The sequence below is a fragment of the Pararge aegeria genome, chromosome 1 (assembly GCF_905163445.1).
Source record: "Pararge aegeria chromosome 1, ilParAegt1.1, whole genome shotgun sequence".
NCBI lineage: Eukaryota > Metazoa > Arthropoda > Insecta > Lepidoptera > Nymphalidae > Pararge > Pararge aegeria.
This window is the reverse complement of record NC_053180.1, coordinates 12,506,775-12,533,678: the sequence shown is the minus strand read 5'-3', so window position 1 is coordinate 12,533,678 and position 26,904 is coordinate 12,506,775. Positions and strand designations below refer to the sequence as shown.

The window sequence follows — 26,904 nt, the reverse complement described above, 5'->3', positions numbered from 1 at the left end:
ATCTCTCTGATTTGTACGTGGCTTTAAATGTAATGAATCAAAACTTTCCTTGCTATCCTTAAGGACGACTTCGACAAGTACGGCATCGACGTCCTCGTGAAGTTCCGTGCGGAAGAGCAGCTATCGCGTCTGACGAACTACGAGCAGTCTGGTGGCGAGCGCGCACTCACCACCGCTGTCTATCTGATGGCGTTGCAGGCCCTGACGTCTGACGTACCTTTCAGGTATAATTGCCTGTATATTCCGACGTGCCTTTCAGGTATCATTAAGTAAAGAACGCACTTTAACATAAACCTAGACTCACACACGCACACTTGAAAATACATTCGCATACTGGAAGAAATCGCTACTAAGCGATAAGGCCGCCCTTTGTATCCTACTTTTTAAGTTTATTTTTGTTGTGTCCATTGTTTTTTTTTTCCTATTTGTGGTGTACAAATAAAGTGTATAAATAAATAAAATACATTTACGCCCACTTACGCTCATTCACACTCACGCGCTGTTGTGAATATCGTAACTTCTTATTATTCAGTTTATTTTCTAATTGCATCTATTAATTTATTGTTACAGTTAAGATTTGTAACCTATATTTTAATATTCAGTTTAAACAATAACCGAAAAAACAGAACGCTGCGCGCTGTTGGATTACTAATAACAATCTAAACTTACATAATATAATGTTTACCTACTTAGAGGTTACCTCGGCCCAAGAAATAGTAACAAAAAGTTCGCCATACAAACAGACTACTTACCAATCGGTTCTCCGAGCTATGTGCTCCATCCATTTCCACTTCAGCTTTGCGTCACATTGTGTTATGTCAGTAATTCTACAAATCTCCTCATTTTTTATTTAATCCAAGATAGTCCACCACGCTGGCCCAGTGCGGATTGGTGGACTCCACACACCTTTGAGAACACTATGTAGAACTCTCAGGCAAGCAGGTTTCCTCACGATGTTTTCCTTCACCGTCGAATAAAGTGATATTTTTAATTACATAAAACGGAAATAACTTAGAAAAGCTATAAGTGCGTGCCTGGAATTCGAACTCGGCCCGCCGAAAGTGAAGTCGAGCTCTTACCCACTGCGCTATCATCGTTAAGTTAAGCCTCACGCTCCTGTAATTACAGCAGCATTGCAACAATGCTGCTTTGCAGCAGAAATAAGCATGGCGGTAGTACTTTGCCCGTGTTTTCCTGTTTTCGAGCCATTTTTTTTATAGGTTTATAACTGGTAAAACGCGCTGATCGAAGAAGGATGAGCCTTCTTGAGGCCCATAGAAGCTTGTAAATAGAATCACGTTCAAACTTGCTTTCGTTTCGACATCCAACGAGCGTATTTTTTTCTCGCCGTTTGCGTCCTGCGTGCAGTATGTCCCTACATATTTCGAGTTTAAATTTCTTAATACTTCTTGCTTGGCAGGTGCGTGGACGAGATAAACCAAGGCATGGACGCAGAAAACGAGCGCCGTATGCTAGAGATGCTGATAGAAATCACTACCTCGGGCAAAGCATCTCAATACTTCTTGTTAACACCTAAGGTTGGTTAATCCGAAATTGTATGAAGCGTTAGTTTGTACTGTGTAAAATATACATATAATAAACGCGATTTCGGTAATCTATATATATAAAAGAGAAAGTGTGTGGGTATGTTCCTTATAGGCTCCGAAACGGCTAGACCGATTTCAATGAAACTTTCAGGGAATCTCCGGATTGACCTGTAAAGTTTGGTGACGATCGGAGCACTCCTATTTTTGAACTGTCAAACTGTCATATACAGCTTTTATTTACTATTAAGATATTCTATTGTTGATGTACATAGGTGTAGATACCTATGTACATCAACAATATAATGTCTAGAATAGAATAGAATATCTTCACCCGCTCGAGAAGATAATAGAACAGGAATACGGAGAGAAATAAATGATTTAATATATTATGAGACTTAAATTAAAAATTTAACGATGTAAGTTTATTGTTTAAATAAAATAAAGCAAAATCTAGCCCGGCGAAGCGGGCTGGGTACGCGTTGATGGAAAGTGTCCTTCAAAGTGCCGACCGGTGTCCATCAAACTGAAGTGTTAATAAAGATATTTTTATTTCTTTCTTTCCTAACTAGTTATGGTGTAGGTGTTACCCTAACGTGCCTGTAATTACATTGGTTACCGCGCTTTTCAGACTCAGCAATCTTGGCGGCGGAAATAAGCACGGACCCTGACGAAAACAGTCACAAAAAGCGCTATTACTGCTAAAATATTAATCGCAATACAATAAACTACGATACATTTAAAATCGAACTTTATCAACTGTGAGATGGTGATAACAAAAAAATTTTCCTTGCTAAGTTTGTTGTGTGCTTTTCTTAGAACATGACACGTTAGGAACCCTCGTAGTTTTAAGTTTAAGTTGTCTGACGTAGTTGTCAACATCACCTTACAATTATGTAGACATATATGCTTCATAAGTGCCTATATGACTTAAGAATATTTGAATTTGAATTCGAATAACTATTAACAAATCTTTTTCTTTATTTTCTTAAGCTGCTGCCCAACCTACGATACAATGAAAAAGTGACTATCCACACTGTCATGAACGGAAAGCACATAATGGACTACAAGGACTGGGAATATGAAAAGTTCCTCGAGAATGCTCGCCGATACAGGCCTTCGTGAATTCACTCAAGTCAGTCAGTCGAGTATCGGTAAATCGGTACCGAAGGTATTCTTACTAAGGGTCTAGGTAGGAACAGGAGTTTTCAGCAAAATTGTAGTCCGGCCGTTGAAATAATGCGTTCCTGACAGGTCTTGATTGAATGGATGATGTAACTTTGAAGTACAGTTGATAAAAGCATTTCTATTTTTATTACACTCACTTTTTTACAAATCCTGTTGGAACCGTTTGTTTTCCTGGGATATAAAGTAGCCTATATTGTTTTCGGGTCTTACTAACTCTCTGTCAAAAATCAACTTGATTGGTTGCCTAGTTAGGACGTGAAGGAACGCCAAACAAACAAACACACTTTCGCATTTAAATATAGTAAGGATTTTTCCTAAAATAAAGTTTATCATTAAGGACCATTGTACTGCGATGTTGCAAGGTTCAAGGTAAGGCAAGGTGAACTGTTTATTTTGTTTTATGTGTCCATTTGCCAAATGTTAGAGTAACGCATGCTCCCAGCGGCCGGATTACAAGGCATTCTCAACATGCCCCTCTGGAAAGAATTCATGATTAAGTGTTTTACAGGTTAGCCTGTTACCATCTTAAGACTGCAACATCACTTACCAGGTGAGATTGCAGTCAAGGGCTAACTCGTACGGGAAAAATAGTACAAATTTTTGAAGTTTTATAAACCATATTCGATGCTAAGTTCTGCCTTATATAAACAGCAGTTTCAACGTTAAAAGAATGTCCCTATGACAAGTCCAGGTTGAATGAACGATGTAACATTTAAGTGACGTTGCTTATCTATTAAAATATTTTTATTGTTTATCTGCCCTACTTACTGATTACTTTAACAATTTATTTAATAATATTACACTAAATATAATGTTTAATAACCTGCTACCATTTAGACTGCATCATCACATACTACCAGGTGAGATTGCAGTCAAGGGCTAACTTGTAGTAGAAAAAGTTACTACATAACGGTTTACTAGTACTTTAGGCTTTTCTTACTCTGATATGTACGATGTGTTATCAACACCTTGGAACAATATCAACATTTTCCTTTGTTGATACCTCGTATAAGTTAGAGGTACTGACCTAAAAGGCCTCTTCAAACTTTAGCCTTACTTATATATTTTGTTTAAATACTTTAATGTGCCATGTCTTAGTCCTAAGTTAACAGCGGCGTATGTATATATATGCGTTGGCCCGGTACCAAGTAAAACTGAGCTTTGATGTCTGGATTGAAATGCCATTTAATGCCTTTACTCTATACCCACTTCCCTACTGAGTATCTAGTGTGAGTATGTACCCATTCGATCGCGTAAAGGTCATCTACGATTTGTATGGAATGGGAACAGCGCCATCTAGTTAAAACACTGGGAAACATTATTGACACTAGATGGCGACTTTCACACGATATGGTGGGTAGATGTAAGTTTTCAATGTTACTGTGTTTTTAATGTTTTATTATTGGTTTGTACTTTCGCATTTATAACAGAGTGCAATGGGCAATAATAAAACATTCGCAATTATAATGCTAGTAGGGAATATACGGGTTATAGGTTATTTACTATTTGCATGCAATCAAAACGATAATAGCATTGTATTGGCTAAAATATGCAATTTTGTCAAGAGACCCGCAATTTCGTCCAATAACAAATATGGAGGTCAAGGCTAAAATAATGTATTAACAATTCTAAGGGTTTTCCGGTTAAGTAAAAAAAGTTTTTTTTTATAGTGCTCTTGATAAATTTACATTTAATCAGTTTTGATACTATGTGTACTTGCTTGCATGAAAAAGAGCAACGTATTAATACGACTTTCAGCATTTCAGCACTGTACACGTTTTGTATTTTTACACATTATCTTTAATAACTGTAAAAATTTACGTTAAAGCATTTGGTTCTATCTGAACGATAAAGCTTTCGTTACACCCATCATTTGGCTATAAATAAAATGAAAAAAAAAACTTATTTACATGTACCTAAACGATGTTTGCAATGCTTGCAGTTTTGTAATACTTAATAATCTACTTAAGGCCTTGTTTATACCTGTTACTGTTAAATGTAGTGGTTAGTATTTTACAAACCTCAAATATATCGCCTTACAAATTTTTACCAAATGTCACACTTAAGAATCCAGAAATTCGCGTAATACTGAGTTAGGTACAGTAAAAGCGAAAGTACACTTATTAATAAGAAAAGAAAAAACTATTAAATATTCTGTTGAATTTTAAAGTTCCGTTAAAAGCAGAGTTATCCAACTTGACGGCAGTCACAATCATGCTGTGAAAAGTATGACATTAATTTTAGTCATGTCAGTTTAGTTTTAGTTTTTTGTACAATTAAATTAGTCGTAGTAACCTATAAATCTATAAAACTGCAGACTTCGAAAAGTCCCGTCCCGATTAATTTTATTTATCGGCGTCGGTATATTTATGATTCATTTGATTGTTATATTAAAATTAATGTTAACGTTTTATTTGACCCTAGTTTTTAATGTACTTATGTGTTTTATTGACACTTAATAGTATTTGTTTTTTTTACGTCAAATACCGGTCGCGGCCGATAAAACGCGACAGTAATGGAAAAAAACTCAAACGTCTGTCGCGAGGGTTTCAGAAGCTTCACTTTATCATAATGAGACTTAATTCACGTTGCGTCCGTCGAGAAATAATTGCAAACGTTTCATATTTATAGTGTAAGGATTGTTGTATTAGCCGCGACGCATTGATTGTCAAAAATCTCTCGTTGCGACGCCCAGACGCGTCTGTCATGGCATGCTTTACGTTATCACTATAACACATAAAATCCATGTCGAGTCGGCGTAATGTATCTGCCATGGGGGATAAACAATTCATAAAAACGTTTTTGCGAGGCTTCTAAAGCGTTATGTTTATAAGCGCGAATCATATCGGCCGCGACGAAAGTCTACCATTGATATTGCGTCTAACCACTAAGTTAATAAGATAAGAGAATAAGAAATATATGACTGTGATATAAATATTCTCCGTGCCTTTGTGCTCCACGCAGCGTCCTTGTTAACTATGTTGAAATAGTGTGTTACACGCAGAGCGAAGTCGTTTCCCAAAGAATCCAGCTTTAGTTTTGACCGTGGGTCATGGTTAAAGTAATATGGTGGGTGGTGGTGTTCGTAGTTATAATCATTACAATAATGTTGTGTCATAATTTTCTATAGTTCTGCTGCCGGTGAGGTTATAATGACCCGGATTGACGGCTTAACGTTCTCTCAAGGGGTTGAGAACTGCTAAATTTTGGACTGGTACTAAGAATTTCCCGATGAAAAAACCAAACAACCTACAATTTATTATTTATGGTAGTAGCAGAGCTCTTTGTGACAGAACTCGTTGGGGGTAGTACTAACGCGAAGTTATTTGTGCCGCCGAGATGAATTTCTGTTTCGGTCACTAGAGCGTGGTTTTTCTAGGGGTTGGTAAATACCCAGAGCAATTGACACACAGCGGCACTTCGTAGGACGTGTTTCTTGCATGCCCTGCGAAGTGCTGTTTTGTTTATAGGCAATAGTTTTCCACCTACCTAGGTTTCCATCAGGTGAGCCATCTGTCAATGTTTGTTTGTATAAAAAATACAGTTTAGCCCAACCCAGGGAGGGAGTTCATCCAAGGACATTAAATAAAAATAATAAAAATAATAACGGGTATCAAAGAAAAGTTGCCAAATCTGTTTTCATTACATAATCACAATAATGTCCACAACGTTTATGGTGGAAACATATATTTGAAACGCAAAGTTATACATTCATATAATTGTTTTTTTTTTTTTAATAGATCACAAGCCAAGGTATTGCGATGATCTCACCGTAAGATCTAGTTTTAAAGTCACGCTCTGAAGTCTTACACTGCACCAGACCTAAGCTAATTTAGAAATATATGACGACCTCCTTGGAGCAGTGGTAAGCGCTATGGTCTGCATTGGTGAGGTCTCAGGTTCGATAACCCCGGTATTTTTTTTTCTAATATATTTTTTTAATTTTCTCGTCGTTGCTCTGGTGGAGAGCTTCGACCGTATCTGGCTACCACGGACTGCCCTACCTACAAAGAAGTGCCGCCAAGCGCGTTAGCGTTCCGGTATGATGACACGTAAAGTAAATGTCCGCTACCGTCTTAGATTGCATCATCACTTACCTCCAGGTGAAATTGCAGTCTGGGGCTCATTTGTAAAAAAGAACAAAATTAAATAAACCTGGGACCTGGGATTAATATTAATCACAATGCTTTTTTTTATTGATATTTCTTTTTTTAATTAAGAATTACTTAGTTTGTATAATTTTACGTAAATTACATAAATGATTGGATTCATTTTAGTTCGATAATTTAGTTATTTTGATTTTATATATACTTCTCAATAACTTTAAAATATTTCACTTAAGTTTTTGAACAACACAGCTCTCTTAAAAACGTATTTTAAGTACGCAATCAGGTAATTTGAATCGCATTTAGGTTTCATAAATGTCTTACGATTGGAATTGAAAGACCTAAAAAACCAAAAGCTTTCTTCATTGATAGTCATAATTAATATATCATGATCATTAGATAAATTATGTAATAATTTTATGAAAGTTCGATATTTTGGTAATTTTAATAAGTTCCGGCAACTTTGTCTGAATCCCTACTTAAAGGACAATATAACACAAAACTGTCCAAAACGATCCATGAACAATTTTATACTATCTTTGAAACTTCCGAAAAACCGCTCAAAGAAAATATTAAGATTTGACATAACTCGAAATACGTGGCGTGGCGTGAGATAGGTATAAAGTGTTTCCAGTCGAATTTTAGTAATGCCGTTGGCTTATTTTGTTCTGTAACATTGCATTTTATCAATATATTTATGTAGTGTTTTACAATGTATTAATAAAATAGTTAATTAATATTCTCGGAAAAGTATGTACAACTATTTTTATTGTATACATTTTTTAAAATAAATATTATTAAATATTTTACATGATAGTTTTATTTTCTAGTAGTTGGTCTTTTTTTGTATATGCAGTGCAACTCAGACGAAAAGGACAGATATGATATTTTTGTTCATTTCGATTAGTTCGTGATGGGTTTTCAGATTAAATGCAAATTTAAATACAAAAACAATCGTTTACTTACTAGAAGTAGGATACGCCATCATCTTTTCTCACTTTAGTTAAGCAGTCGCTGCATGTTTTTACCATGCAGTATGTCATTTTGTTCGTGTAATATTTTAGTAGATAGGTAGGTTTTTATGAACCTAGATGGTTTTTTTTATGGGAGTTGATATTAAATTGCTGTCTGAAAAACCATTGATTCCTGTGAACTGTGTGACGATGACTTGAATGTCAAAGCTAATTGTTACTTAATGACTTGAAATAATATAAGGAAAACCTTCAAAGGAAATGGCACTAAGAATAAGGTTGTTCTAGCTAATATTATGTGACTTAAGGTAAACTCATCATTGTCCGATTAACCCTGTTTGCAGGCTTACGTAAATGAGTAAGTAACAGATTATTCGATCAGTTTAAATAAAACACTAACAAATTAGAAAAGCATTTTATTATTAGAATACGAAGTGTAAGAAAAGGTATATGTGAAAAAGTCTTTAGTTATAATTTTGAAGTTGTTACATAGTTAGAGAGTTTTTTTAACCTAATTATCCTGTAGACAGACTGGCACACTAAGCCTAAAATTTAAAGTGTACTTTGACTTTAGAGACAGTTTAAAAGAGACAGTTAAGTGTTCGACATAAATTCGTTTCTTTTTAACAGTTAAGTCTAAGCAAAGTCAAAGAACGCTCTTGAGCTCAGTTTTATTGTTACGGGTCGGACTAATTAGATAAATATTTGAGGACCGACTGGCGGCTAGCTTGACACTCGGCTGCAAATTGGGTAAGTCATGTTGGCTACGTCCCGTCCTTCTTGGATATACGAACATGTTTTCTAGTATAGTACATCAGAATGGCTATTTTAGATTGGACAAACGAATCAGTCTTTCGTGCAAATCGGTTTTTTACTGAATAAGACAGCAACCAAAAAGCCGCACAACAAGCGAACCATATTAAATAAGTATATGGGAAGGAAACAAGTCTGAGGGAAACTATTTATCTAATAATTTCGAAGCCTCAAGAGTACTAGTAAAAATGAAATAATCGGCATAAAAAACTTTCCAATTATAAGGCATCTGTTGTGATCGATTCAATACATTTTGTTATTTTTTATTTTATTTACCAGTCTGGGTCCACAAATGGACACTCCTTTGTGAATCAAGGAGTAGGTATAATAGTTGTAATAGACATGATGACTAAATTAGAAAAACTGCGTTTTGAAGTTCGGCTGTATCAACTATATCCAAAAAATATCTTCTTTGTGCAGAAATTAAAAGTATTGGCAATTATATTTATATTTCCCGCTCTTCAAGTCATGTCTGCACTAGTGACGACATAGATAAATTAAAGCTAAGTAGATAAATAAAATATTGGAGCGATTAATTATTTGTAACTGTCATCATGCTTAATGGCTTTTTTTATAAGCCTGTTTATTTCGGGATCCAGAACAATTTGCGTCCGCATAGGCAGAGTCAGCTCATATACATATGCGATTCAACAAATCTCCGTGTACCTAAATACATGCTCACTTTGTTGGTGTTCATTTACTCATCAATCTGTACCCCTTTCCCCGTCCATTGCTCGTCGAACTTAACATCGCAATCCAAATCCCTCAAAGCAGATTTTATGTCGAAGCCGAAATCTTTCGCGAACTGGCAGTAACTTTTATTGAGTACGGCTTCGATTCCCAGCTCGTGGAATTTGGGATTGTGATCCTTGTGCCTAGCCACCATGTTGCGGATTGCCCAACAACCGTTTTTCTGAAAACATAACATACACAAAGTTCACATCACGGATTACGTATTTCATCACGGGGAAATTTAAGAATGTCGATTTTTTTTTTCTGAATCTACAATCAAAAGAACCAATTGCACTATAATCTTAAGACACATCATATGATGTAAACACGGCGCTAATGTTCTGTTACTAGTGTACTGCAAGAAACGGTTCTAAATTAGCCTGCTAGTTTTTTAGGAAAATGGCAACATGAATAACGGGACCATAAGAATCACCCATTAAAAGGCACGGGCCTCCTCCCAGAATGAAAAGGGTTTATGGCGTAGTCTACCTTGTTAAGTGCGGATTGTAAGACTTCACACGCCTTTGAGAACATTATAAAGGACTTTCAGGTCATGCAACTTTCCTCGCGATGTTTTCCTTCACCGTATAAACGAAAGCGTACATAACTCAGAAAATTTAACTAACTGCTAACACAAATTTAGCTTTAACGGAATGCAACTAAGATACATATTTCTATACTCGAAAACCGATCCCTCTATTGTTAGCGGGCAAATCTTGTACCTACCACTAAAGCTGCAGGTATTCTACGCAGAAGAACGAAGCCGCGAGCACGGTAATATTATGTGTATACAGTATTCCAACTAAACATAAAATGGACAAAGCGCGAGCTATGTCTACGCTCCTTGATCTCGGAATGCGCTCGGCATGCAGTCAGTCGCGTTGACTTAATAGTAGATACATACGTAATGTACTGATACGTACATAATATTGTGTGTCTTTTTAATGGATAAGGTATCAGTTTATCCCCCGAAAGAAAATATGTATGTCGTAATGAATAAAGTGAGCAGGCCGCGGAGTAGGGGTAAAGTGAAAGGAGTTCGGCCTTTCACTCTACCCCTACTCCGCGACCGACCATCACGCGAAATGCAATAGATGTACGAAAAAGTTTGAGGCAATGTAAAAAAGTTGCACCTCAATAATTTGATTGATAAACGTAGCTCTGAAGTTAAGTTAAATTATATTAACGTATATAAAATAATCACAACAACGTGCTTAAAGTGCTGACCTGAACGCTTGGATTATCGGCATGTACGGTGAGACACTCCACTATCACCTCAGCGACACCGTTCTCAAGGAACATCCTCCCATGTTCCGCTTCACGCAGACATAAAGCCGATATACACTTGAGTATAAGTGACGCGGCCGCTGCATTGCTCTACAAAAAACAACTCGAATTAACACTAGCTGAACATAAATGGGCTAATAGCCTTATACCAGTATAATGTTAACTGCATCAGTAGAGTAGTAGAAGGCTTCGTTGCGAGTCACCGTGAAGAAGCTAAAAATAATTGTTACTCACACAATGCCTTTTGAGTAGAGAAACGATGATAGGCACAATTCCACTTTTGACAAGTTGTCGTTTGACATCATCGTTGCCGGCCAACGCAGTTATACTGCAAAAGAAATGTTATTATGAATTTAAGGGTTAAGGTCCATTTAGATCGAGATCGAACCAAAACTTGCGAGAAACTATCTCCATTTAAGTTGCCCTTAAGGGGCGATAATCATTAATAGTATTGACAGATTTTCTGCAATTTTATAAACAAAACATGACCGTATGTATTAATTTGTAAAATCGATACTTGCGTAACCGGCAGGTACTCCGCCTATTTAACTGGTTGCTAAGTATTTATTTTGTCATGGAAACAAACATAAATATTAAATCGATAGTACTCCAACTTTGACCTCTAACTTTGATCATCATCAAATATATTCTGCAATATAATGGCTTCTTATAAAGACGGCGATTATCTGTCGTTCGGTGACAAAAACTTCGGTTTGACAACTATGAAAAACTGGGATAGACATAATAGAGATGTGTTAAAAGGAGACATAATTGGTATAACCGATAATAACACGTCTATTACCAAAAACTGCATCATAAAGGTAAACCAAACTGCCTGCAACGATTTCAGCGACAGCACTGATCAGTTGAAGCATAGAACTCGACATATAAACTATTGGAAATCGGAATTAGACCGAGCTATTCAAGACATCGATGCAGAAATAAATGCTTTAGAAGCTCTAAGACAACAACTGAAAAACGCAATGGATACAATTAATATACCAGAATATGTAACTGAAGAATGCCTCCATCAGAGAACTAACAGAATGCAATCTGACATGGTCTACGACGAACCACAGGACGAACTATTTAAAGAATCCGTGCTCATTGAAAACGTAAAGAGATTGCATCGGGAAATGTTACGCGACATCGAAAATCAAATGAGGATGAACGTAACCGCAAAGCATGCATTGGAACGAGACTGGAGCAACAAATACTTGGCATTTAAATACGAGAGCCACAACTCGGATTTAGAAACGAAATCTAATAACGTTAAAGATTCAGCTGGAGCCACGAGACTGTCTGAAGGACAATCCAATGTGCAGTCGTGGGAACAGTATACTGTTACAACTTTAGAACAATTTAAAACCGCCATAGACAGGTCTAAAGCGTTGCGGGAAAAAGTTGACGCAGTATTGATCAATTCTGCAAGAGATTTACGTTCTCAAGACATAAGAGTTAATAAGGCGTTAAGCCAGAGAATAGCTCGAACTGAGCAAGTGAAAATCGAATTGGAGAATCAGTTGCGTTTGACCTTGGACAAGATTGTTGAAGCTGAAAATATATTGGAAACGTTACACGAAGAAATGTTAAAAGTTTCGCAAAGGATTCAAGTGGCTCAAACGAGATTAAACATTAAAAACTGCAGACCAAACGTTGAAAGTTGTAGAGAAGGATCTTTGATAGGGTTGATTGAGGAGGTAAGGGATTTAAACGACAGTATGAGTCTGTTGCAGAAGAGGTCTTTAGAAACAGAGAAATTGAGAGCCGATTTGATACACGAACGTTCAAGACTAGAAAATGAAATTATAGTAAAAAAGAAGACTATTTATTTGGACAATGAGAGATGTTTGTTTTTGAGATCACATTTCCAATCTGCTGAAAAGTTGTGTGGTTTTTAGATATTTTTAGAATTTTTATTTTATTACCTTTCTGACTAGATTTGCTTGTTATGTTAATTGTGTGTTAAAAAAGATAATAATAAAAATAAATAACATGTAAACAAGACTAGTTTGTCTGTTTTTGAAACTTTTTTATGTTAACTCAGTACATGATGTTAAGCTATTGTCCGTAGACCTCATCACAAACGTCAAATCTCTACAGGTATTATTAACTGATATATGTACGACTACATGTTATGATAGCAAAGCCCTAGATATGAAAACAAGCCCACTTTATTGATAGAGTGTTGCATACTTTCATACAAGAAATATTGAACTATAAGGTATACTCACAGTTTGCTTGCTTGAAGTATAACAGACACATTGTCATAGTTATCTGCCAAGATTGTGTAGAGTATGTCCTCATAGGCTTGCGCACACAGCTCATGTCTCACCAGTAGTGTTGACATTGTTAGCATAAGCTCTGACACTATTGGTGCTTGCATGTTTTCTAAAGAAAACAAAATAACACAATAGTGGAAGCTAATAGATAGCGCGTTTAGGTATATTGCAAAGATATGTGTAAAATTAATATAAAACAACATGAGTTTTTTACCTTTTAATAGCTTAGTCAGTGTTTCCAGCAAATTAACACCTAAATCTCTTGCATGTTCATGTGCCTTCCCAAACTCCATCCGAATATCGTCGTCGAGAGTAAATCTCCTTATAACTTGAAGGGATTCAATAAGTAACTGTAAATTAAATTTTAAATAGTTGAAATTTAGTTCCTCTTGAATATTTTATTTCATTTATTTGTCAATAATGATGAGATAAAGCGAAATAAAAATATTGTAGCACCACACAAGAAGTTCATTTGTTTTTTAAAATAAAAATAGCCTTTATTCTCTGACTAAATACATTTTTGCTTATACACTACTAGTTACTAAATCTATTATTTAATTAAGTTATATTTATTCCTAAAAAATTGTAACACCAGCGCGCTTAGTCAGGCTGTCCTTGGACATAGGCCTCCTCTAGAATACTCCAGTGTGCTCTGTCTCTGGCTATTCTGCGCCATCCTTTTGGCAGGTCATCTTCCCACCTTTTTTGTGGCCGTCCTTTTTTTCTCTTGCCATCTCTAGGGTACCAAGATATAATTTCTTTAGTCCATTTTTCTTTCGAGGATCTAACTACATGGCCAGTCCAGCGCCATTTTAGCCTCTTAATCTTTCTGGGGACATCCGTTACTCCTGTGGCCTTCCTAATTTTCCTTATGCTCCACTTGTCTTTCAGCTTAATATTCAACATGCTCCTTTCCATTCTATGTTGGCATACTTTGAGCTTCTGTTGGTGAGCTTTCGTTAATCCCCAGGTTTGACATCCATAAGTGAGGATTGGGAGAATACACATGTTATATACCTTGGATTTGGTTGACATTGGAATATCTTTGCTTTTTAGTACTTCTTTGAGTGACCAGTATCGAGCCCAGCTGTTGTTCACTCGCCTTTGCAATTCCTTGTCCATCTGCATGTTTGGTGAGATTATTTGTCCTAAATAGACATATTCGTCCACATATTCTCCGTCATATCTCTTGGTTGTTTACTTTTATAGTTTGTTTATGCCTATTTGTCATAACCTTCGTTTTGGAAGTGTTGATGGTGAGACCTGCTTTCCGGCTTTCTGATGCTAGTTGGTTTAGCATTTCTTGTAGAGTGTCTGGGTCATCGGTAAATAGCACTAAGTCGTCTGCGAATCTCAGGTGTGTCAGTTTGCATCCATTTATATTAATTCCTAACTCTTCCCACTGTAGATTTCTAAAAATTTCTTCTAGCACAGCTAAGAAGAGTTTAGGAGACAAAGGATCTCCTTGCCTTACTCCTTTCTTTATTTTGAACTCCTCTCCAATTCTTTCCAACTTCACTTTTGCTGTGCTGTTGCTGTATATATTTCTAATGAGTCTGATATATTTATTTTCTATTCCTTGACTGGCAAGGGCTTTATATATGTAGTTGTGAGAAAGGGAATCGAATGCCTTATTGTAGTCTATAAATGATATATAGTATGATTTACCATACTCATTATATTTTCAACAACTTGTTTCACTACATGTATGTGGTCTACTGTTGAAAAATCAGCTCTAAAACCCGCCTGTTCTCTAGGCTGTTCTTCGTCTAACCTTTTAGTGAGCCGGTCTAAGATGATTTTAGAAAATATTTTATAAATTGTTGTCATTAGGCTTATTGGTCTATAGTTGTCCATATTGTCTCTGTCCCCTTTTTTGTGAATTAGCACTATAGTTGACCTGGTCCATTGTTCTGGAACAACTTCCTTGTCCAAGATGTTATTGAATAGGTTAGTCAGTGGGCCAAGCAAAATGTCTAATATCCCCTTTAGCAGCTCGCCGGTCACTCCGTCCTCACCAGGGGCTTTATAGTTTTTTTGAGATAGAATGGCTTTCATGGTTTCGCCTTCTAATATGTGTGGGACTTCCTCCACGTTTGGGCCTTGGGCCGATATTGATAACTCTGTTGAGTTATAAAGATCCCTGAAGAAGTCGGTGGCGATTTTGCAGATCAATGCTCTTTTTGACGTTTCCATTTCCTTGTTTCCTTTGTCTTTACCCTTCATTTTTGGTATCCAAGACGAATGATTTTTAAGTTTATTCATTGCTCTCTTGATTCCTCCTGTTTTTTCGATTTCAAAATGAATTCTGTTGAGACGTGTCTTTTTTTATGGTGTCTTATACTTGATGTGATCTTTTTACTAATTTCTTCTATCTTTTTGATGTTCTTTTTTCTATCTGTTAACAATTTTGTTCTTTCGTTTATTAATATCTTTGCGTTATGTCCTATTCTGTCCTTATTTTTCCGTTTCATGTTATGTGTTAATTCGGTTCTTAGTTTGGTTAGTATTTTTTCAAGTTCATTGTATTTTTCTTGGATGGAATAGTTCGATTTAAGGTTGTCTAGTTGTTCTTTAGCTTTATTTCGTATATTTTCTGGGATTGGAATAGGTATTTGATCCGATATGTTTTTTATGTGTTTTCTTGTTTTCCGCTTGTTAGTAATTTTTAAGGTGGCTCTAACCATCCTATGATTTGTACTAAAATTGAGTTGATTTATAATGCTAACATCATTAAATAAATTAGGCTTGTTAGTTAATATAAAATCTATTTCATTTTTATGTTTTCCATCCGGTGAGATCCATGTCCATTTCCTGTTTATTTTTTTCTTGTAGTAGGTGTTCATTATTCTTAGATTTGATTCCAGAGAAAGATCGATTAATTTTTGTCCGTTTTTATTACGCTTGCCTTGGCTATAGAGACCAATGACATTTTTTTCTCCATCTTGCTGGCAACCTATTTGGCTGTTGAAATCTCCCATTACAATTTTGTTTTTGTTGCTTTCTTCAATGGTGTCCAGTAGCGATGCATAAAATAAATCTTTATCTTCTTCCTTGGCTTGTTCTGTGGGTGCATACACTTGTATAATAGACCATGGATCTTTTCCTTCTTGTAAAGCCAGATCTAAAACGGCAATTCTTTCTGATTTACTTCTAAATTGTATAATTGATTCTTTTAGTTCCTTTTTGACCATAAAACCTACTCCATGTAGTCCTTTAGTTTCCCCTTTATAGTAAAATATATAATCCTTATACTCTCGCACTTCTTCTCCTAACCGTCGAATTTCGCTCAATCCTAATATATCCCAGTTTATTTTTTCTAGTGCATTCTCTAGTTCTGCAAGTTTGTGATCTGTTCGAAGAGTTCTTGTATTTAAAGTTGCTATAATTAGCTTAGTTTTATCTTTTCCTTTTATGGCGTTCAATATAAATTTGGGTAAAAGTTTAGGTTTAAATGAATTTTCAAATTTTCCTAATTTTTGTAAGCATTCCAGAGGGTGTTGGTCGGAAATCCCAAGGTGACCAGCCTGATTGGGATCATTTATTGTTGTTTTGTTTTTTTCTTCTGTTTCTGACTTTTTAGTTTTCCGTTTGCGGTTGGTGTTACTTAGTTGCTAATTCTTGCTGCTGGTTCCACTAAATGAGAGCGATCTCGCTTTGTCAAAATAGTGAACTCTGCCCATTTTAGTCTTGTTGATGTTCAGTTTCTCTTCATTAGGTAAGTTTGGCGATGTTGTAGGTGACCTTTTCCGTTTTTCTTTGTTTTCTTTTATTATTAGTCGATCGTAGGAGATAAACCCTTCTTTGCCTTTTTCTAGTTCTTCTTTTAGTTTATTCTTTAATTCTTTCCTTTTTAATAGTACTTCTTTGGGATAATCTTCTGTTACATATATATTTTCTGGAAGATGCTTTTTATTCCTTAGAAGTTCCATTTTCCGCCAGTACAATGTGAGTGACATGCATATAGGACGTGTTTTACCATCATTCTTTTTCCCTATTCTTTGAACGTTACTTATCTCCCACTTATCCCAAGCTTCTATCCCTGTCTTCTCACTAACAACGTTCAGGGTTGTTATGACACAATTTAGTAGGTCAGTTAAAGTAGTTTCGGTTTCTTTAACACCATGGATAATTACATTATTTTTCCTTGATTGTCTTTCCAAGTGCTGTGTTTTGGCTTTCAGTGTTTCTACCTCCAGTTTCAACCCAACTATGTCTTTCACAAGAGGTTTTAGTTTTTCATCCATGGTTACATTCATACATTGATTAATATTAGCCGTTTGTTGACTCATCTCCTCCTTCATTTTATTCCATAATAGTTGAAATTGGGGGTCCATTGCTAATTAAAAACTACCATTTGTTTACTTTGTCATAAAAATTCTAATGTTACTCCAGTTCAAATTAGTACAGTTAAGAATGTACGTAAAATCAGCTACAAAACTGTTACAGGGTTCTTGTTTAGCTATCCCTAGGTTGTCGGGAATAATTTACAAATCTGCTTAGAAATATAAGAAATTGTAATAAAAAGGAACAAATAGCTTACTCTTTTATTTCCTTTTCTTTTTAGCAAGTTTTTTAGATTTCCAGTTATATTTTTATTAAAAATCATTTGCCTGTTCATCTCGTGTTTAATACAGCACACACTTATCCACTGTAGAGTTGATAACAGAATGGATTCATTTTCAACACTATCTAGAATACTAAAAAAAAAATTTTAATGAGAGATAACCTCAAGTGATTCAAGCTTACTAATGCTTATGCTGCAATGGATGTTCACTGCTGGACATAGGTCTCTTGTAAGAATTTCCAAATAAGTGGTATTTGGCAATTCTTACTCCTGGTGTTGTGCCACTTGGTCCAGCAGCTCCCTGCAACTTGTTTGATATCATCTGTTCACCTTGTGGATGGTCTAACAACACTGTGTTTACCTTGCAAGGTCACTCCAGCAACTTAGGACCTGAATGTCTATCAGTTCTCTGGTTTGAATATAGCACATCATATTAAAATAATACAAAGCAAAAAATTCAAGAAAGTTGTATCCTGATACACAATTTATGTCCTGGCTCCTTCTGTATGAGAATCTCTGCTCATACAGAATGAGCAAAATACTGTAGTTTTAAGCAGAATTATGATGAAAAATAAATTGTTACCTTTTAATAATATTTATTCCTTTTTCATCAAGGAGGTCAGGCTGCATCTCCATCAAGGCTGTTAAACAATTTAAAGTCTTAACAATTAGAGTTTGATTTCCTTTATTCTGTTCTTGGGTGTATCCTTTGAGTTTGACATCTAGAACATCTATTAAAGTATTGTAGGCACCTTCCTTTCCTGCCCTCACTCTGTGTGCAATGTCTTTATTGCATTCTGTCTAAAACAAAACTATGAATATGGGATAAAACTACCAAATCAAACTCTAGCATCACATCAGATCAGAAGACACTGGAAGCTCTAATTTTCTGGCTCCATCCTGGCCTGAGTGAAGGCATATGTCCAATGTGCACAGTTTGCACACAAAACTGATATTATACACAATATATTTTACAGCCCACCTGGTGTGCAATTCTACTAATACAGAGAAAAATATATATATCTATTGAACATGTATATAAACATAATAAAATAATAAATGAGATAGTATACCATTAAAACTTCTAACTCTTGTATTATCTGAGTATCATTTTCAGTTTCACTGCATAACTCTTTCAATTTTCCTACAGCAATGCTGACAAGATGGTTATCACTTGAACTTAAAGCTAAGTCTTTTATTATGTTGGACAGGTCAACCCCCTGAAAGAAGTCATCCTGTTGTTAAAAACATACATATACAAATCATCATCATCATCATCAACCAACCAATTACCAGCCCACTTACAGGGCACTGGTCTCCTCCCACAATAAGAATGGGTTAAGGTAGAAGTCCACCACGCTGGTCCAGGGCTGAATAGTGGACCATATATATACGAATATCAATTGATTATTTAATATAAATGTAATGGGTTATTCCTAATACCTTGAATAACAACAACTTATGAGCATAGCATGCTCCAAAATTAATAGTAACTTAAAATTTGAAAGTAATAGTTTTACAGTACTTATTACTTGAGATATCAGTGTGAAGGTATAATAAAAGGTACCTGAGCTTCAAATTGTGCTACAGCCTCTTTTACTGCTTCCTCAGGAGTCATGTCGAATTCATCTATGTTCTCCTTAACTACATCATCATACGTCTCCTGAGTTATTACACGCACCATTTTCGTTTTGTTACTTTTGATTCTCAATGCTGTTAAATAATTGCTAGAGAATTAAGGATCATTTATAAAGAAATTGAAAGCAGCCGGTTTTCACCTTTCTTTTTTAGCCAACGACAAATGATTAATGAAAAGAATGACAGTGACAGTAGATTGTTGCCCCAAAGCACTGTCAATTGCCATACAGAGACAACTCGCATATAAGTAAGGACGTCAATATTCATTCAATATCGATAGGTAATGAATTATTTAAGGCCTTTTTTCTTTAACGGTAATCATAGGTATGGATTAGCTTAAAGAGCAATGCCATAAGCAACCAATTTGAGGAAACAAAATTAATTGTTTGATCGTTGAAATGAACTTGAAACCTTGTCAGCTATGAGAACGATTGAACTGATATGCGATCAGACGATTTAAAGTTCGTGTGCCTCTACTGACAATTTAAAGTCCGTGGAGTGAGTACACATTCTGGTAATATAAGAAAATGGTAGCCTTCACTAATGAAGAGGGTGGGTTTATGTTATGGTGGAGGGGGTATTAATCCTTTCTTTCCTTCCTTCTATAACATTATATCTTAGTTAGGTATTTAATTTTTATCTGGGTTCTAAAGAATGATAAAAGTACCTCTTGACGTTTTGTATATATTAGAGGAAACTCAAAACAAACTCGGTGGGTTTAAATATCGGAATTATTTCTCAAAATAAAATACTCCTCTTTTAGGCTATAGAGCGTACTTTCTTTCACCACGTTATTTTTTATAATTAAACGGAATTATTGTGGCTCTTTCATGTAACAAAACTATAAATAAAACTATTTTTTATTGTTCTTCGATTTTTCTAACGATTACGTGACGTGAGAAATAGATTATTGTAATGAATTTCATTCCTAACCCAAGCCCTAACCACAAACGGAAATCTACGTTCATAAACTGAACACAGCTGATTTAGAATTAATTAAACAATGGTTGATCTTAAATTCGAAATTTGTATCATTTTAGGAATCGTATGTTATTTAAGAATTAGCGAAATCCTCTTTGTAAAGCTGAAAAAGCAATTGTGATTTACACAAATGCAAATTAAATTTTATGGGCTATTATTGATTTCTGTTCAGAAACCTTTAATGACAACTGACAAGTATTATGGATGACGCATACTTCTAAAAAAGTAGTGAATAGAAAATAATGCGATTTTGTTATAAAATCTACGCGTAATAAGACAATATTCACAATATTTAAAGGTAATTGTATGTTTAGGATAATCTTATAAAGCAAAATGAGTTTTCTAGGGAAGTTGTTCGGTGGAAAAAAGGAAGAAAAGGGACCCACGACACACGAAGCTATACAAAAGTTACGTGAAACTGAAGAACTATTAGTCAAGAAACAAGAGTTCCTGGAGAGGAAGATTGAATTGGAGATACAGACTGCTAGGAAAAATGGTACCAAGAACAAACGAGGTGAGCAGATAGATATCTATTCGGAAGCTTTGTATTGTGTTGTTTGCACATAGTACCTTTGTTGACAACTTTCTGACCTTGCATTGAGCAAGCGATTCTTGGCTCAATTTCTTCTCTTTATAATAATTATTCACTTTTCTTAGTAAAGACGTTGCATTGTGTTTTTCTTGATATCTTTTTAATCTTATAACCCTGTGTTGTAATACTGGAATCATGAGTCATTTGTATTGGGTTGTTCGGAAAGTCATTTCGTTTTTTTTGGGGAACATGAAAGACAGTTTTCGTATAATGAATAAATATTTTATTAAATTATATATTGGCACAGTTGAATTCGACAAATTTAACCTCTCACCGATCTCTCGTGTGGTGATTCGCCGATTTGCATCAACTAATGCCTTTATCGCATCTTTGTCAGCTTCGACCGGCCTTCCAGACCGTGGTGCATCTTCGACATCAAAATTGCCGGATCGAAATTTTGCAAACCAGTTCTGGCACTGGCGTACTGTTAACACGCCTTCTCCATACACATCCGTCAATTTTTTTCTCGCTTGGACAGCATTTTTACCTTTTCTGAAGTTAAAAAGTAAAATATGACGAAAATGCTGCTTATTGCTCTCCATATTTAAAAGGGCACCAACCAAAAACTACTGGGTAGAATTAATAGAACTTTTTCACACACAAGCCTTGCAATATCAGCTCTCAAGACATATAATGGTTATGGGGCTTAAGTGTGAAGTTAGTTTCGAAAAAACGTAATTAAGTCCTCTGGCGGGAAAAAACGAAATGACTTTCCGAACAACCTAATAGTAGTACAATGCCAAACAGTTTATTAGAATAATTTAATTGTTTTTGTAGATTTATGTATCCTAATAAGACATATTAACAGTACTAGATTTAAAACACATTGAATAATAATTGCAATTGATTTGTAGGTATTTCTACTGCATTGCTCATTACTTTCCATATTTTGTATTTGAGGGTGCTTGCAATGACCTGCTTCCTAAATGCTAATGTCTTTAACATCAAAGACCTAGGTTGTACATGTTTCCAACATACACTCAACTTTGTTTTCTATTTGCTTGTGAAATTTTTAAAAAATAAGGTCAGCCATTCTAAAGATAAGCATGGACTAATTAACTTAAAAGGAGAAGTACAGACAAGCAAAAATTAGAAAATTGTAATAAATTATAAAATTATCATTATGATTTCAAAAAATAATTAAAATTCCATTTGTTTCTTTACACATGTTTCATGTCTCTTATCTTTTAAAAATAGATGAAGTCTCTTAACATCATTTTATTATTAAAAATAAATATTAATAGTCTTATAAGCAATAAGACCACCTTTGTATTTAAAAATAAAGTCTACCGGTGATCCTAGAGCGGGCAGTTACCTTGGCCAACAAATTAGTTTAGCCATCCAAAGGGGCAATGCTGCCAGCATCTTAGGAACTGTGCCTCGCTGCGGTGGTTTCGAGGATGTTTTAGATTTTATTTAGTTTTTAAATAGTTTATTTTAGGTTATAGTTATGTTTTAATAAAAATTATATCCTGCACAAATAAGAAACATTAAACTCTGTAATGTATTTATATATATATATATATATATTTATTATTTATGCAATATAAACTTTATCTATCTATCTTGTTTCCAGCGGCAATTGCTGCACTTAAACGTAAGAAGCGATATGAGAAACAACTGAACCAGATTGATGGCACACTTACACAAATTGAGGCACAGAGGGAAGCACTGGAGGGTGCTAATACTAATGCACAGGTGCTTAACACTATGAAGGATGCTGCAAATGCCATGAAATTGGCTCACAAGGACATGTTAGTATTGTTATCTTACTCTGTTAACATTCTCAGAGTAATATGTTTTATACATACTATTTAAAATATTGTTATGCAATAATAATTATTAGTACAGTGAGAAAATTAAGGCAAGGCTAGCATTAACAGTAGTACTACATACTACATTACTAGCGCAAGAGTATTGAGCCCCTAAAGTGTTATCTAGTAATAAAGTATTTGAAAACAAATACAATATACTATAAAACTTATTAAGAAACACTAAAAGTAAATATTTATTAAATTAACAAAAGTTAAGAAATATTAATAATAAATTCAATTTACTTTGGTTTCCAGTGATGTGGACAAAGTGCACGATATCATGGATGATATTGCAGAGCAGCATGATATTTCCCGTGAGATCACAGATGCTATCAGCAACAATGTAGCCTTCCCCAACGAAATTGATGAGGATGAACTGGAGAGGGAACTGGAGGAGTTGGAACAGGTTTGTTGTCTAGTTAAATTACAAACTAACTTGTTAACCAGTGACTAGATTAGATAGGTTTTCTTTGTTTCACTCAAAATTCTATTATCAATCAGTCAGAATTCTAAGCAGATTATTTGCTGATGTTTTTATGTCTGTAATATTTTTCTTTGGTTTGCCATAAAAGTGTCATTCAGTGAATGAAACAATCATGTCAGACAATCAAGGATTCATTATACCTATTACATAAGTAAGAATAGTGTTTGAAGATGTTTAATAAATCTTGCAATCAGTCTAATAATAATTAGGACACGGCACACTTTTGCTATACTCAGTTACAAACAGTTACTTCAGTTGAGTATTTGCTATTCTATCTCAGACAAGTATTTTGTCACGCTTTTATTGTTACAGGAGGAACTTGACAAAGAGATGATTGGAATCAGTGTGCCTGCAGACAACCTGCCAGACGTGCCGGCCACTGAGCCAGTGCCAGCAAAGGCCAAACCCAGCAAGCAAAAGCAGGAAGATGATGGTGAGAATTGCCACTTATAGTTAAAGTGTTTCTTGTGTAACATAAAGGCACAAGTCTGTTTATAGCACACCCAATGGTGTGGGATGACTTGGTTGAATATTGTCACAGCCTTCCAGGCCAAAATCCTACTGATATTATAAAAGCGAAAGTTTGCTTACTTTAACAGCTTTGACAGCTTTTTATAAGTATAGATTATGGTGAAAAATCGTAAAAAAAATTGTTGTCCAATGTTGAATTTAGGGATAAAAAGTATCCTATGTCCTGGGCTTGTAGTATAAACGCAAACCATGCCAAGTTTCATTAAAACTCAGCTAGTAGTTTCGACGTGATGCGCGGGCAAGTGACAAGCAGAAAGACGCACGGACAGACATAGACAATTAGGCAGAAAGATCGACAAAAATAAAAAAAAAAATGCAGTTGGGGTCCACTATCGTCTATAGAATGATATATATTTTTGTTTTTTAAAGAAGTTTGGTCTAGTCTGGTCTAGGAGGCTTCGGCCGTAACGACCTACGGGTACGTTGAATATGACAGAGTTAAGGTGTATAAATGGACAAAATCCCTTGCCCGAAGGTACCTTTGGGATTCTCTGGACAGTTGTTTTCGGGATGATGATGATGATGACTTTAATGATAACCCGATAAATTGCATTTAAATATATTTAGAAGTTTCCGCGTGATGCGCGAATAGACTGACAGACAGACAAACAACAATGAAATAATAATCCGTTTTGGGTTCTCTATCGATGTTTAAGCTTTTCCTGTAGGACATGCGCACCACGAGATAATGGTTAGACGTAACTCTCTTGTGGCGCGCACTCTCTCCTAGCCCTACTGGTTAAAATACAGGAGTCTTGCAGTTATATTTTGTGCAGTCATTTCATGGGCGTACATAGATAGATTTAATCGTTGAATTAATATATAAAAATACTTATAATAAAAAAGAACTAACACTATAATTTTATATAAGTAAAAAAGAAAATAACTGCAGTATAATTAAATAATACAAGGTAAGATTGTGGTTTTAGTTAGGTGGGACTCTGTCTTCAAGTAATTTGTTTAACTTATCTTACTTATAGATTAAAAGGCGTAACCTAATGCCTTTCGAAACTTAACTTTCACATTTATAAAATAGATTTTAACGATTTAAATTACGTCCTTTCTTTTCAGCCATTTTAGCATCAATATCAACTCTATAAGAGCTGTGTACTTTTGGGTGATTAAAAGTAGCCTCGCTATGTGTGACTGTGACATACTTTTCATCACAGAGAAGTACATTAACTATCTCTTCATAGTAATCAAGAGGATCTGTTGCAGATTTGCTATGTGAAAGACGGGCATACAAATAACCACACTTTTGTATATTTAATATTAGTACACATGATTGCATCTCTACTAATATAATCATGTGATTATTTGATCGAATATTTACTACTTAGACGAAGCATTTTACTTTAATACCCAGAGCGAAGAGAAAAAAATGTCAGCATTAATCTGTTATTTTGTGTTACACACACCATGAGTACGCACACCCATTCACACGTACACGCACGCAGTCGCGCACGCATATACGAATAATCACTCGCGCCATACCTACCTTCCTTTTAATGCAATTTGCAAGTTTTTTTAAATTTTAATGGAAGAACAGCGTTTTCTGACAGGCATAGTAATATTTGTGCTATCAATATACCACTTCGCTTCTTATCGAAACAAACTATTATTTTTAATATATATAAGGAAGCTTTAAATGGGGCTGGTTCCCAACTTATCTTGTCCTATTCGATACCCATTATAATGCCTAATAGCCTAATATTATGGTTATCTTGAAATTCCATGATATTGTTATTCTGTTTACCTCTTATATTACTTTTTACTACCATTCGGTGAGAGTAGTAAATTGCCTTGTAATTTATTTCTTTATTTTGTTTCAGATGAGGACTTCAAACTACTCAAATCCTGGGCTACATAGACGTTTCTCATATAAGCTGATGTTTGTGATATTTTCAGCTATACATTCTTAAATCTGAATAATCTATCCATCGCTACACAATTATGATTTTCTCATATGATAAACTATACCATTTTAACTGTGTATCTAATAAATTGGCCCGACTGGTTAAGGAATTTTGCTGTTTTCAGAAAAAGGCTCTATGCAATGATTTAATGTTGATTTTTAATTTTATGTTGATTCCTGAATTTGCATTATTTACATTACAGGGCTACCAGACTAACAGCTTAACTTTACATATTTTATTTTAACAGTATAATTCGTGTTTATATTTTTACAGTAATTATTACGAATGATTGATACAAGCTATTAAGAAACGATTAGCCGTGTAAAATGTATACTTTAGTGACTTCAAAAGTCACTAAAATATACATTTTTTTACCTTTTTTTGAATCTGGATTAAATATGTTTGCTTCGTGTATCCGAAAGTAAGAAAGAGTTACATAGAAGAGAAAGTTACATTTAATTTTAGGATCAAGTTATCGTCATTAATCATTATTATAAGTGATAAATAAACATTTAAGTCACTTAATATGTTGCATTGTATGCCTTAAAAGTTTTTGAACATATAATTCCTTGATATATTACAGTATTAAAATCCAAATCCAAGTGTTAAGTCGTTCCATGATAATTTAAAAGATAAGGAAAGTTAAAAATATCTCACACTTTTTTTCATACATTACGATTTAGTTAATTTATGAAAATTTATGTATATTCTGCAAGTAATGAAAAAAAACATTCTCAAAGAAAGAATAATTTTGGTTGTAAAATAAAGTCGTATATCAAGGAATTTATATTTTCAATTTCTAAGCTATAGACTAAATATTGATAGCGTTAACGAATTTGAATTATTAAAGTCTGAGGACAAACACGGATCGCATCGGAATGTGAAAATAACCCTTTACCGTTGCAAGCAGAGTCAAATGATGTCGCGGTCTGACCGTGCTGGCAGGCCGGAGGCTGATGTAGTTTTATCATCATTACAAAGCTGGTGTAGATATAGAAGGCGATGATTCTGTTAGCTTTGTGGAACGATCAAAATATATGAGTGTAAAAAGTATGTTTATTAAGAAACATGAGATTTGTCCTCCGCTGTACAATGTAGATGGCGTCCTGACGCGTGTTTGCGTGCTCCGTTTACTACCTCCTGCCATATTTAACCTCGACTGACGTTTTGTCGCAACTATAAAACAAAATTGCTGTCATGAAAGCTGCTTATAGACTGTAGACGTCCCATAAACGGTGTTCTATTAGCACCAGTTGGGTACAATCTACCGACTTGCAGTTGTTCCACAACATCCTAAGACTTAAGAGAAATAGTAAGTTTCCATAAAAATACGCAGTGACAGCCATAAATCAAGTATGTTTACATTTAAGGTAAAATTGGGTCATGGATTGCTATGGCGACAGTGCAATTGATCCTAAATAATATACGAACAAAAATTCACACTCGTTCTTGACCTAT

General features: G+C 35.0%; 4 protein-coding genes across 4 annotated transcripts in view; 3 read left to right on the top strand and 1 right to left on the bottom strand.

Annotated features, from left to right (window-relative positions):
* LOC120637765 (structural maintenance of chromosomes protein 5) overlaps window positions 1–3,512 on the top strand; it is a 30,272-nt gene extending 26,760 nt beyond the window's left edge. The window contains exons 18-20 of the mRNA XM_039909780.1: window positions 64–224; window positions 1,421–1,538; window positions 2,538–3,512. Of these exons, the coding sequence (XP_039765714.1) occupies window positions 64–224; window positions 1,421–1,538; window positions 2,538–2,669 (411 nt within the window). The 3' untranslated portion in view covers window positions 2,670–3,512. The remainder of the gene's footprint in view (window positions 1–63; window positions 225–1,420; window positions 1,539–2,537) is intronic.
* Window positions 3,513–8,210: 4,698 nt separating this feature from the next.
* Window positions 8,211–19,311, bottom strand: LOC120637889 (armadillo repeat-containing protein 6 homolog). The gene is made up of 9 exons (XM_039909944.1): window positions 19,058–19,311; window positions 18,564–18,710; window positions 18,074–18,291; window positions 17,467–17,623; window positions 13,138–13,273; window positions 12,876–13,032; window positions 10,876–10,969; window positions 10,582–10,731; window positions 8,211–9,535 (listed from the first exon to the last, which is right to left on the bottom strand). Exons 1-9 carry the CDS (start codon window positions 19,172–19,174, stop codon window positions 9,320–9,322), a joined length of 1,392 nt encoding a protein of 463 aa, XP_039765878.1. The 5' UTR covers window positions 19,175–19,311; the 3' UTR covers window positions 8,211–9,319.
* LOC120637896 (tektin-3-like) lies at window positions 11,187–12,570 on the top strand. The gene has a single exon (XM_039909957.1). The coding sequence runs from the start codon at window positions 11,301–11,303 to the stop codon at window positions 12,540–12,542; it is 1,242 nt and encodes a 413-aa protein (XP_039765891.1). The 5' UTR covers window positions 11,187–11,300; the 3' UTR covers window positions 12,543–12,570.
* A 984-nt stretch (window positions 19,312–20,295) lies between the features above and the next one.
* Window positions 20,296–25,551, top strand: LOC120637208 (charged multivesicular body protein 4c). The gene is made up of 5 exons (XM_039908917.1): window positions 20,296–20,623; window positions 22,278–22,455; window positions 22,771–22,921; window positions 23,312–23,432; window positions 25,363–25,551. The coding sequence occupies exons 1-5, from the start codon at window positions 20,443–20,445 to the stop codon at window positions 25,398–25,400; spliced, it is 669 nt and encodes a 222-aa protein (XP_039764851.1). The 5' UTR covers window positions 20,296–20,442; the 3' UTR covers window positions 25,401–25,551.
* Window positions 25,552–26,904: the final 1,353 nt, after the last annotated feature.